General features: G+C 52.2%; 1 protein-coding gene across 3 annotated transcripts in view; it reads right to left on the reverse strand.

The window, feature by feature from the left end:
* SLC6A5 (solute carrier family 6 member 5) overlaps positions 1 to 12,491 on the reverse strand; it is a 95,205-nt gene that overhangs the window by 49,520 nt on the left and 33,194 nt on the right. The window contains exons 1-5 of one of the 3 annotated variants that reach the window (XM_021083251.2): positions 9,448 to 9,514; positions 7,474 to 8,010; positions 4,650 to 4,788; positions 1,914 to 2,045; positions 1,388 to 1,561 (exon numbers count right to left, since the gene is read on the reverse strand). In XM_021083251.2, coding sequence (XP_020938910.1) covers positions 1,388 to 1,561; positions 1,914 to 2,045; positions 4,650 to 4,788; positions 7,474 to 8,010; positions 9,448 to 9,450 — 985 coding nt within the window. In that variant the 5' untranslated portion in view covers positions 9,451 to 9,514. Of the gene's footprint in view, positions 1 to 1,387; positions 1,562 to 1,913; positions 2,046 to 4,649; positions 4,789 to 7,473; positions 8,011 to 9,248; positions 9,515 to 12,491 lie in introns of those variants that run through there. The other 2 variants (XM_085011746.1, XM_085011747.1) reach the window with 2 other exon arrangements.

Raw genomic sequence — 12,491 nt, forward strand, 5'->3', positions numbered from 1 at the left:
CAATGCTAAGAGCCAGTCACAGAAATTTCACAGGGTTCTGACTTTAGCCAGATCTGTCATCAAGGGAGTAACAGATCTGCTGGGGAAAGAATAAATCACTTGCTCACTGGTGCTCATGAAAACAACCAGTGCAGAGTTCCCTGGTGGCCTAGTGGTTAAGGATTCAGATTGTCACTGCTGTGGCCCGGGTTCAATCCCTGGCCCGGGAACCTCTGCATGCTACAGGTGCAGCCAAGGAAAAAAAAAGAGAAAAACTGCATCACTGACAACAACAACAACAACAGAGAGCAGCGCCTTCCAAGGCAAGTAATGCTAGCACCTTCTATTTGTATGCTTTTCCAACCAATACCACATCCTCCATTTCTTTTTGCCTGACAGCCATCCTGTGAGGTAAGGCAGATGAAGAATGTTGTTAATACATCTATTGTTCAAATGAGGAAAACTAAGATCCAAAGAGAAGTTACCTGACCCAAGCACACATACCATCAGGGGCAAGAACGTCTTGGAGACCAGGAGCTTTGCTAACCACTCTGCTCTGATCCTCCTCCCCATCGCTCTCTTGCCCTTGACCCAACTAGCTGACAGCTTCCGCCAAGCCCCCGCGTCCCAGGGGTTTCAGGTCTGAGTGGGTCTTTCCCCAGGAACACTCCCTGCCACCCCAGGCAGCCTTCCCCTCTTCTACGAACTGCATTATGAACACTTTTACAGAGGTCCTCGGTATAAGCATCTGCTCTCATGTGTACTTCAAACACTGGGCTGCATTTTTTTTTTTTTTTGGTCTTTTTAGGGCAGCACCCATGGCATATGGAGATTCCCAGGCCAGGGGTCAAATCGGAGCTCCAGCTGCCAGCTGATGCCACAGACACAGAAATGTGAGATCCGAGCTACGTCTGCAACCTATACCACAGCTAACAGCAACACCAGATCCTTAACCCCCTGAGTGAGGCCAGGGATCGAACCTGCATCCTCATGGATACTAGTTGGACTCATCAACCACTGAGCCACAACAGGAACTCCCCTAGGCTGCCTTTTGTGGCCTGTGGCCCCAGGAGCACATGCATCACTCTCTTAGACCCTAGACCTCACTGCTTTACAAACTGTACCATGCAGACGAGTCTCCTGGGGACCTCACCAAAATGCAGGTTGGAGTAAATCAGACTATTTACTCCACATTTTTAACAAACACTCCAGCTGTTCATGAACAAACAAGAATTTGATTACCCCTCCTCTGGTCCCTGAGTTCCTTAAATATTACAATTCAGTATTTTTGAGGTTGGTGTCCCCAGCCCCCAGCACAAGACCTGGCAAATCTGATAAATGTGCTCAGTTAATCTTCACTAAATGCATGAATGAATCATTCCCCTTGCAGGAGTATATCCAAACTTACCTAATAAAAGTTTGGTTTTATCTTTGCATTCGGGCGTGTTCCAAGGGTTGTTGCAGGAGCCCCAGGGCAGCACAGACACAAAGGAGGCAAACAGGTAGAAAAGTGTGTAGCAGATAATCACATTGTAGTATATGGCTATTAGGACGGAGATGATCAGCATCGCGATGCCACAACCTGTGGGAGCAAAAGTTCCAGGGCTTCATTTCCTCCAAATCTCGTGGAATTCTTACAGTTGGGCACCGGGTGGGGACCAAGGGCATGGCCCCCTCTTAGGGATGGATACACTGATAATGGAGTGGACTCTGAGTCTGCGGTGACATTCAGGCATTCTACCAGGAACAGAACGAGGCCAGAGGTGATCTTGGGCCATTTTTCAGAGGGTCCAGAGGTGGAATTGATCAAATCAAGAAGAAAGGGGTGAGCTCTGATCACCAAAGCAGGTCTCCTTCCCTGGGGCCACATGGTGCCAGAGAGGCCAGGGTAGGGCTGAGGAAGCTGTGAGGTTGGGGGTGGGGGAGGGGCTCACCTTGTAGGGCTGGGATGGCCTTCCACACAGACACTGGCCCCTGGCTGGCAAACTGGCCCAGGGACACCTCTAGGAAGAAGATGGGCAGCCCCGCCAGAGCCAGCATCATCAGGTAGGGGATGAGGAAAGCACCTTGGGAAAGAGAGAGTGGGAGGTGAGGGCCCCCAGGCCCAGCCAGCTCAGTCCACCTTCCCCCTTGGGCGGAGCCAGCTCCCTCTCCTTCTCCAGGGAGCATTTGGTATTCCAGCTCAACCACGGGTGCCCAGGACCATTTATGAGCCCTCCTCCACAAAGTGCAAGAGTATCTTGCAAACACATTCTTTTTTCATTTCATTTCATAGGTCACTAGGGGATGTGTGCTGGTAGCGTTTTATTCTTTTCTTTTTCTTTTTGTTACTCAAGGACTTCTGTGTCCCCGAATTAAGCCCTTGCGGGGTTTAACAAATCCATACCTCTCATTCACCGCTGGAGCCAGATGTGGTGAAATCTTATTGGCCTCTCAGCCCATCAAGGACCTATAATCTGCTAAGCTAGATTCCAGGAGCCCTTGATTTGGGCCCTTGGTTACCTGCACACCTGCCAACCAGAGTTGGGCCTGTGCTGCCAGACAGGTGGCTGGGACATCATGTTTCCCACTTCTGTAGCCATCGCACACATCTCAGCTTCCTTCCCCATCTTAGAAGTCCCTTCCATTCTTCAAGGTCAACTCAAATGCTTCCTCCTCCAGGAAGTCTCCCTTCTCTGTCTTCCCACAGTACCACTCCCCAGGCGCTGAGCACTTGACAATATTTCTGCGGGTGTCTTATCAAGACCATGGGCCCCTGACGTGATTGATTCTTCATCTCTCTATCCCCCAGAACCCCCAGTCGAGGGCAACAGTAGCTGTCAGGCCTCCACAGACTTGCTGAGAGTTCTCTGAGGTTCTTTATTGTCAAGGATTCTTTGAGTTAGTTAGGGAGGAGCTTGGGGAAGAGCCATGATCTTTGAAAAGGTTTGGACTGGAAAGTGCTGTTGCAGAGCCAGAACCAATTCTGGACTCGAGATGCCAGAGCCCAGAACACTGGACCCCACAGAAGGAAGGCAGATCTTTCTTTTGTCCATTCTTCTTGCTGGAAGGGCCTTTCCTGCCCAGTCCTCTCCCTCTCTAGACAAGGAAGGCTATGAGTTGCTGGGGAGTAAAACCAGGGCTATTGCTCTATACTCTTCCTGAAAGTGTTTTCGAGAAAGACATGGATGGTGAGAGCCTTCTTTTTTGCTCCTGGGAGCAAGCTCTCCACCTGCACAGAGGGAGGGCCTGGAGCCACAGTGCAGTGTGGAAGAGGCTGCCTCCCCCTCACCCCTCCCTAAACTTGGAGCCGCCAGGTCCGTGGTGAGCAAGGTACGGGCCATTTTGACTTGTCTAGCTGAGCAGTGGGGCTGCAAATCTGCCCTGCTCCCTAGACTAGAATTCCCTCCCACCCCATCCTGGGTGTCTGGCTCTCTTCCTGCCGCTGGAAGCCTTATCACAGCACCTCTGGCCCACTGCCTACACCCTGGTCTTGAGACTCCCTGTGGGGAACCAGGCGGAAACATAGCTGGGCACCTGCATGTGCGTGACCAGCCTGCGTTCTTCTATTTTCAGGGCACCCCTGATTGCAAACGCTCTGTTCACCTCATAAATACTTGTCAGCGTGTCCTAATTTGGAATTGGGGGAGGGTATTGACATATCCCCCCCGCCCCCGTTTTCACTGTCACTTGATGCAGCACCAGTCCCTCCTCCCCGTGCCTGCAGCGCACCCCAGAAACCAAAATCAAACTTAAGCTGCCTTAACCGATAGAGGGAGGGACGCATTTCTAATCTCCTTGGTCCAGTTGAGAAGCTGTAAGAAGGAATCCTCAGTGCAACTTCCTACTCCTAGAGGAGACTTGACTTCTCAGTTAGATTGGCCCTTCCTCCGGTACCTCAACATGGGGAGGACAAGCGAAAGGGACCTTGAATCTGCCAGGTCCCTTCTCGGTGGGTACAGAAAAGCTACAATAGATCCTCGAGACCTGGCAGCTGGCACATGCCTAACTGGCATCCTCCTCATTTTAGAAACAGCTTTCCTTGTACTCGATGTGGACAAATGAAACGAAAACCATTTTTCCTAAATGATTTTGCTAAAGTCAAATTTGCCCAAGAAGATATACGTGTGTGGGTACTTCTAACATATTTTCAAGAGCACACACAGCCAGCCCCTCTGTGTTCCTACTTTCCGGTTTGCCTGCATCCTGCGTTCTGCATGACCCCAAACCCCCATTTCCAAGGTATTCTATGTAGGCTGGGATTTCCAGATTATCATCTTAAAATGTCTTTAATTCACTGTCAAGGACCGAACAGCTCCTGGCTCTAGTCATTTAGAGCTGTGGACACTGACATACTTGTGGGCTAAATTAGGGTTTGAACTTCCCTGTGCTATTGTTCGCTTGAACAGGACACAGCCTCCCAAGGTGGACCAGTCGGGGTATCTTGGGGACCCTCCTATCCCCTGAGCTCCATCTCTAGATAAAAGCCTTCCTGGATCTAGTGGCAACCAGTGACAGGGGCTCCTGCCCTCCGCTTCACATGCTTCACACGGATGCTTATAGGGGATGGAGCTGGAGAGTGAGGAGGCTGCTCTGAGCCTCCCCTCTCAGCCCCCATCCAGGGCACTCCCCCAACCCGCAAGTACCCGCCCTGCCCCACTGTGCCGGCAGAAAGAGCGGAAAAGCCATACCTCCCCCGTTCTGGAAGGCCAGGTAGGGAAACCTCCAGACATTGCCCAGCCCCACTGCATACCCCACCATGGACAGGATGAAGTCCAGTTTGCTGGACCAGTTCCCTCGGGCCTTATTCTCATCCCCTTGCTCGTCCTCCTGGGGGCGGAAAAGCACATTGTCGGATAACAGCCCCGGGTAGGTCCGCAAGCAGGCCCCCATTCCGCCCCTCCCCCTCTGCTGAGGTTCCTTCCCAGCAAGCAGGCCCCCACTTTTCAACCGAGGATGCATCGGCAAGCAGGACCCCAATTCTGAAAAGAAGATGCATCTACAAGCAGGGCCCCAACCCCTCAACACTGCACTGAGAGTCTTTCAGCAAGCAGGCTCCCAGTTCCAATCTGAAGATCCATCTTTAAAAGACACCCGAAACCCTCTTTCCCAAATCCTGCAGTCAGGTCACACCAGCAGGCAGCTTTCCCCAAACCTTGAACCTGTAAGTTGACTGCAAGCAAGTCCCTCCATCCCCAACCCCTGACCAAGAGTTCATATGGCAAGCAGGCCCCCAATATCATGCCTGGAATCCCCAGCAAGCAGGTTCCTAACCAATCCCTCTCCCTTGATTCCTCAACACACCCCTTCCTCAGCCCTTTGTTTTGTTGGAGTCTGTGCTAGGGCCAGAAAGAGAGCTGCAATGCCTGAAGCCAGCCAGCTGGAGCCCCAGGCTCACTTTCTCTCTCAAGCCTACCGGTCGATCCTGCCTGGTCTGTTAATTGAAGGAGGGAACCTTGCAGCACTATGACAAGGGAGATGGGAAGGAGGAAGATGTGGGGGTGAGACAAGAGGGAGAACAGAGACAGTAGGTATAGAAAGAGTCCAGACCTCAGAAACCTTGAGTTCTGGTCTAAACTGTACTCCTACCCAGCCGGGTGACCCCAGGCAAGCCACTGGCTCTCTCTGAGCGTTTCTGTCCCCATCTGTAAACTGAGGGGCTCAGAATCACTGTCTCCTGAGGCACTCTCCAGCTCCAGCAGTCTATGGATCTTTGGGACTCACTTCTCCAAGCTCACACTAAGATGCTTTCACAGGGCAGTCCCTGGTTCTGGAATGCCTCGCTGCTGCGCAGAAAGAGCTGCAGGTGAAGCCGCTTTGAATAAACTTGGGAAATGTTCAGTATACCTGGGAACCTCACAAAGCTTCTTGGGACCTGAGTCACTGCACGGCTTCCATCTCCTCAGTCACCCTCCACCTCCTAGTCTAGCAACCTGGCATGTCTACACTGTTCCACAGGCCATCAGAGGGTAGAGAAACAGCTGCCAAGATGGGAAGGAAGTCTTGGGGAGAGAGGAGGGCAGAGGGGGGTGTCAGAAAGACAAGAAAGATGGGCAGAGCTGAAAATAGGCAAATGCGGGGCTTGAGCTATACATCTTTAACAGCTTTATACATCTTTAACATCCTGCTAGCTAAACGCCTCCCCCACACATACCACCTCCAGCCTCCCCCTTCCCCCACTCTTCCAGGGCTAGCAAGGGTGGGAGTTCTGGCTCCTTTTGCCGCAGTGCGGAGGTTAAGCAAGGCAAGGGAAACAATTTTTTCTGCTTCCACTTGGGGTCACACTGCTGGGCACAAGTGTCATGGGCAGTTAATGCACACAGCCAAACACTCGGGAGGCAGACCCTCCAAAGCAAAGGCCAGCAGGAAAGCCTAAGTTTATGTTCCAGTTGTTCTAACAGTTAAGCTCCTGCTTTGCAGGCGTGTGGACAAGTGTGTGTGTGTGTGTGTGTGTGTGTGTGTGTGTGTGTGTGTGTACAGACATTAGAGTAACTAAGAAGGGCTCTATAAACCCTAGATCTCATGTGGGCAGATGTTCTGGTGCAAGCACACACCACCGGATACACACACAGTCTTAGCCCCGGAGCCCAGGGAAGGAGAGGAGATAGTGCAGATGTGGGCAGTGGGAAAGGAAGAGCTGAAGTACGGAAAACGGGAAGTGAGGGAAGGAGGAATCAGAGAAGGAGGGAGAGGGACTGGAAGGAGGTGGAAGAAGATTAAAAACTGGTGTGAGAGAGGGGCCACCCCTAGTCACTTCATCCCTAACCCAGGATTGGAATTTGCTTTGTGGGTTTTTCTTGCCTCTGGCTGTCCTGATCAAATGCAGGAGTGAATCCAGGTTTGTGGGGCCTAAAACCTATACAATTGAGAGAGACACTTTAAGAAAAGTGTATACACACAAAATTAGGTACTAGGTTTTGGAAGGGCCCAGAGAAAAGACAGGATCTAAGGCTTAAACTTCAGTAGTGAATGGCCTCATGTAAACCACCTCTCATTAAATGAGCTTTCATATGATAAATGTAATTCACTGTGCAAAGCCTACTGGACTTAAATTATTATCCACCCCATCCCCACCACCGTCTCAGGTTTTTCTCTGTATTTTCTTCTCTTTTTCTTAATTAAGAATATATATTTTTTTTGGAGAAAAAAAAAAAAAAAAGATCCAGCCATTAGCAAGAGGGGGAATCCTGTCTGCATAAAGATTTAAGAATCTGAATGCCTCAACTGCTTCATGAGCCTGCACTTGGACTTCCGCTACCACTGAGGCTGGGAAGGGGCGGGTAGTGACAGCTCCGAGGTCCCTATTCCTTTGGCAGGGTCGCTGCGGCCCTTGTGCCCCAAACTGGCGACCCCAGCGCAGTGCGAGTTTCTGAAGCCCCAAAGCTGCTTCCCGCATCCATCACCTGGCACTGCCAACCGGGCTCCCCATCAGCACACGTGCAACCCGCCTCGGCCCGGCTCGCCTCTCGCGCGGCGGGAGCAGGAGGTGTTTCGGCTCGAGCGCGACCTGCTTACCTGGGCCGCAGCGGTGGCCACGCTGCCCGGGAGCACGGACGTGATTCCATCCGTGCCCAGCACCACGGTGCTCTGGCTCATATTCACCCAGCCCACGGCCGGGGTATTGTTCCGCTCCAGGGTGCCCTTGCCCACACTCACATTTGCGTCCCCCTCTGGGCCGCGCAGGGCTGGAATCTTACAGTGCAGTGCGTTGCCGGGCCCGGCGACCCCAGAAGGAGCGGTGGCCTGTGCGCTATGAGCCTCGCTCAAGTCCCGCAGAGCCGCCGAGGCCGCCGGCGCCCGCGAACTACTGAGTTTGCAAGCCCCCACTCCGGGTCGCTCGGTCTCGCAGGCTCTAGCGTCAGGGGAATGGAAAGTTTGGGCGCCTGTGGAAGCGGACCTGGGCACACGCGGCGGCGGTGCGGCGGCGGCTGCGGGAAACTCCTGCTCCGGGCTCGTCCTGGGCGCGCACGGGCCATCGTGGTGGCCAGGCGCCACCGCCGCCTCCAGACTGTTGGCTGGGTGTTTATTCATTTCCTGGGGAGCGCCGCAATCCTGCAAACACAACGCGAAGTTTGTGCAAAAAAAAAAAAAAAAAAAAAAAAAAATTTACAGCAGCTTTAAAAATACCTGTATCAGGGGCCCGACTATCTTCAGTCGGTTGAGCACGAGACTCTTAAAAATACCTGTAACTACTTATAGAGACGTTCACAACGCAAATCCAGGCACGATATCTGACGAACAAATGGAACCTGGAATTTTTTTTTCCCTTCTCCTCCAAGAAAAACACATCAGTATTTCTCAATCTGTCTGTCTCGTCGATAACCAGATGACATAAAGAGCTAATATTCCCCTCCCTGATGGAGAGTGAACTAAGAAAAGATGCAGAAATTTTTGGAAAGAGGAGAGGTGGAGGGTGAAAATAGCCCTACAGCCATGAGCTCCCCGCCCTCTTTGGATTTCACATCACGGCTGTAGGGTGCCCACGTCCCCATCACCATTGTAGAAAGATTCTTTAATTTTCCGCCCCATTTCCTTTGTCATTCAACAATGCACACTGCTTTTTTTTAAATAAGCGATAGACAAGCTGCAGCCACAGAAGCTGATGCCCTGGCACCTGCGAGCGTTTGAGGCCAAATCAATGTGGGAATCCCAGAGCTCCACAACCGACTCCTGCCCTCCAGGTAGGGATAAGGATAGTGACCAAAATAACAGTAACAACAACCGCATGAAAACAATAATAAGCCAGATTTAAAACACAAGATAATAACCGAGTTTATCCTATACAATCTACCTTCCAGACGCCCAGATATTTAAAGGAACGTGGGAGAGAAGCTTTTTGATCCTCCCCATTCCCCAAGAATAACTACTCACAACAATCTAATATCCTTCATGCCCCTATACTTGCTTGGGAACCAAAACTCACAACTAATTTTCATTTGATTTCTTCCAGTTGGAGTTCAAATGAAAATAACTGCCAGTGGTGGTATTTCCATCTATTTTTTTCCTTTCATGTCATCTTTCAGCGTTTCCTAAACATCAGTACTGATAATTACTATTATAAGAATAATCGTGTTCCCCGAATTTCAACCACGCGCCTCTCATCTAACCTTCTTTCACCAATGCACAGATCAGAACTCCTTAATTTTCACCAAATCTAAGTACCTCAGCTCCAGCCAGAATTCTTATCTTAATAGAGCCTCTAGGATGGAAAGCGACCTTCTTCAGTACTGGCATCTGGCTTTTCAGCACCGAGGACAGTTCCCGGAATAGCGGAGTTGGGAGACACCTACCTCAGTTCCACAGCCTCGGAAAATTCTTTCCGACCACAGGTGAAGCTCACAAATACAATGTACCTACGGTTTCTAGAATTGTCCTCTCTTAGCCTTCCAGAATGTATGGCACATTTCACAAAGAAATATCCAAAACGAATCTCCCCTTCCTACCCTCTCAGCCCCCTTTTCTCTTAAAAGAACAAAAGCAAACACTCACCATGTCTGAAACTGGCAACAGATTGAACGGGTAGAGAGTGAAACCACCTATTGACAAGACTAGGTTTGGCTCCAGCTAGAGTGGCGCTTTCTATATCTCCTTGGGAAAGGCCGGGTTTGCGTCAGCGCAAAGCAAGGTGCCCTTCGTTTGACATTTTCTTGATAATACAAGTTTGATAAATCATTACCCCCTTGGATTCGAGCTTTAAAGGGACAACAGCCAAGAGTACGCTGGCCAGTTGTCACTCGGGCGGGAGGGGGCTGCGTGTTCGGCGTGACTCATGTGGGTCTGATTACTAAACCGAAGCCACGGGAGAGGATGGCAGAAGTTTGCCTCCTCCTAATTAGAGGAAACATGGGAGGGACACGTCCCACTGCACCCAAGCTGAGACGCAGCCACCAATGGAGCGGATTGGGCTGCCGAGGTGGGCGCGGGATAAGGAATTAAATCACTGTCATGTTTCCGACTTTCTTTTCGGCTAGATCCCATTGCTGCCTCTCCAGGCAGCGGGTTCCGCAATATTATCCCGAAAACGATGGAGGGTCTGCATGAAGCACCACGTTCTGCAATGGCTGTGCACAGGGGTCCTGTGATTACAAGGCTGTACCCACCTTGCATGTATGCAGACCTCGGATTCTCACAGCCCTACTCCCCCAGTCAACCAGTGTTGGAAAATCCTGGGTTTTCACTTTAAAATCAAGATCTAGTGTTTGCATTTCTAGTTTATACCGACTAACATAATTAAGATAAATTCCTGAGTGAAACTGAGACTATTCTCATTGTATTTTTTAAAGCTCTGAAAACATTATAGAGACATATAAAGGAAATTATTTCTAACATGGATCTGGTTCTTAGGACACTCTCAAAGTCAAAGGAAACCCATTCTTTCTTCCTCGCCCTCTAAACAGAAAATCACCACGACCAAAAATGATTTGGATGCACAAGGTCTTATAGACCCTCCATATCATCATGGGCTACAACCTGGTGGCAAGGCTGGCCCTGCGGGATGCCACCAGAGGACGTTTCACCCTACTGTGGCTGGGATAGGGGTGGCCATGGCAATAAAAGGATGAACTTTCTGTTGGTACAAAGCAATGGGTATCATCACAGGAAAGGGAAAAAACACTTTTACACAGAAGGTGTAATTTGGTGACTAGCAGGGGATTGATAATAAAAGCTTCCCTTCTCTCCTTTTTGGACGGGCTGGTTCGGGGAACTCCAGGCCCCGGGAATGGGGAGCTCCGGAAGGCACTTTGTCCCTTTCCTGCTGCCCGCACCCGGGTCCACTGCCTCAGGGTTGGCGCCGTTGCACTTGACTGGGCCGTCCCCACGCGGCGGGAAGACAATGCCGCGGCCGCGGGCGAGGCTGCGGCAGCAGATTGCAGCGGGCGCCCAGGGCACTACTTCGGGCCCCTCCTGTCTCTTCCTGAGCCGCCCGAGCGCACTCACTGGCGCTGCCGCCTGGTCCCTCCAAGGACTGCCGGCTGGGGACCCACAGTCTGCGTGATTGTGGAAGGAGGACGGTTTCCCTGAAGGGACCTTTCTTGCGAGCTGCCTTGAGGGCTTCAGGCCCCTTTTTATTGTAGTTTTGATTTAACATTTATTAAGCTCTCAATATTGTACAATCGCGCAAGAGCGTTACATGAATCTAGCCTTAAGAACAACCTTTGAGAAACTCCTGGTTTGAAAGCTTTAGAAAGTGAGGCTCAGAAAGTTGCTTTCGAACCCTGGAGACTCTCCCAACCCCCTCGCACCCCGGGCAGTCTGGGGCAGGTGCACTCTCCCAGGGGGCCAGCTCAGAGCCAAGCCCAGCGAGGTGGGGGTGGGGGGAGAGTAAGGGAGACGGGATGGGACTGCGGTGGGCTCCCGCTGGAGGAAGGTCCGGAGATCATGTGGGGCCAGAAATCCCACCGGGGCGCTTGCCTTGGCCCTGAGAGCGCTCAGAAACACCCTGAACTCTGGGAGCCACTGGGAAAGCCCGTGGGGCTCTGCCGGGCGCTTCTTCGAAAAACAATCCCCAATTTCCAAGGAGCCAGACCAGGACACGAGAACTGTAAAGGGCAGGCTTTGCAGTCCCAGACTTCGGTGCTACAAGGCGGGCCCCTAGGTCAGAGTAGGCCTCCCTCTGCGGCCCCTGGGCGGACTTCCAAGAGAGAGTCACGACTTCCAAAAGTCTCCGGTCAGTTTTCTCAATTTGCATTTGAGCCGCCCCCGCCTAGTCCCGAGTGCTCAAAGAGCATCCAGCCAGCTCACCCACACTCGGGGGCGCACTGACGTCCTGGCCCGGCTGGGAGGGAGGAGAAGTGCGCGGAGGCGTTGTACTGCTTCCCTAGTCACCCCAGGTCCTGGCCCAGCCCCCGGGCCTGACATTTTGCCGGCAGACCCTCCCCGGCCAAGTGCGCACAAGGTGTCCGCGTGGGGCACGATGCGCGTCAGGTCCTTCGGAAGCGGTTGACGCGCAGGCTGTGGGGTGGGGAGCGGGGTTGGCAGAGACGCTGCTTTGGCTTTCCACCTCCTCCCACTTCCAGCCGCAGGATTCTACAGGGGAGGGGCCGCATGGAGAGGGGAGGGAGGGTGAAGGGAGGGGGAGCCTAGAGGGGTCGCTCTGAAGCCAGACAGTGTGCCAGTGCCGAGTGGCGGGCACCAGCCTGGCGGCTGGGTAGGGGTGGGAAGGCAGGAGAGAGCAGGGAGCCCAGGGCAGCCAGTCATGTGCTCCTGTGTATGTCAGTGTTCGAGAAGCGCCGAGGAGGGGGCCACAGCACTAAAAAAACAAGAAGAAAAGGCTCACGTCCCGTCACACGTGCTCCCACCCCCGCCCTCCTCAGCCGCCTGTTTGGAGTGATAATCGGGCTCTGAGCACTGTCGCCGAGCAGGCCGTAAATCCGCATCCATCACCGCGCAGCCATTCGGTTGGAATTAGCCAGTCACTGCGGCCTTAATTACTTTGTCAAAGATGAAAAATAGTAATTGATTTTGCCCTCGATCACTCTGCTCCCCCCTCCCCCCGCATTTAAGCAAATAAATAGCTATTTTTGAAAACCAGT

Source organism: Sus scrofa, chromosome 2 (assembly GCF_054392235.1).
Source record: "Sus scrofa isolate SSC_HxYL_T2T_F1_AM1 chromosome 2, Sscrofa_HxYL_maternal_Yorkshire_Landrace_v2.0, whole genome shotgun sequence".
Classification (NCBI taxonomy): Eukaryota; Metazoa; Chordata; class Mammalia; order Artiodactyla; family Suidae; genus Sus; species Sus scrofa.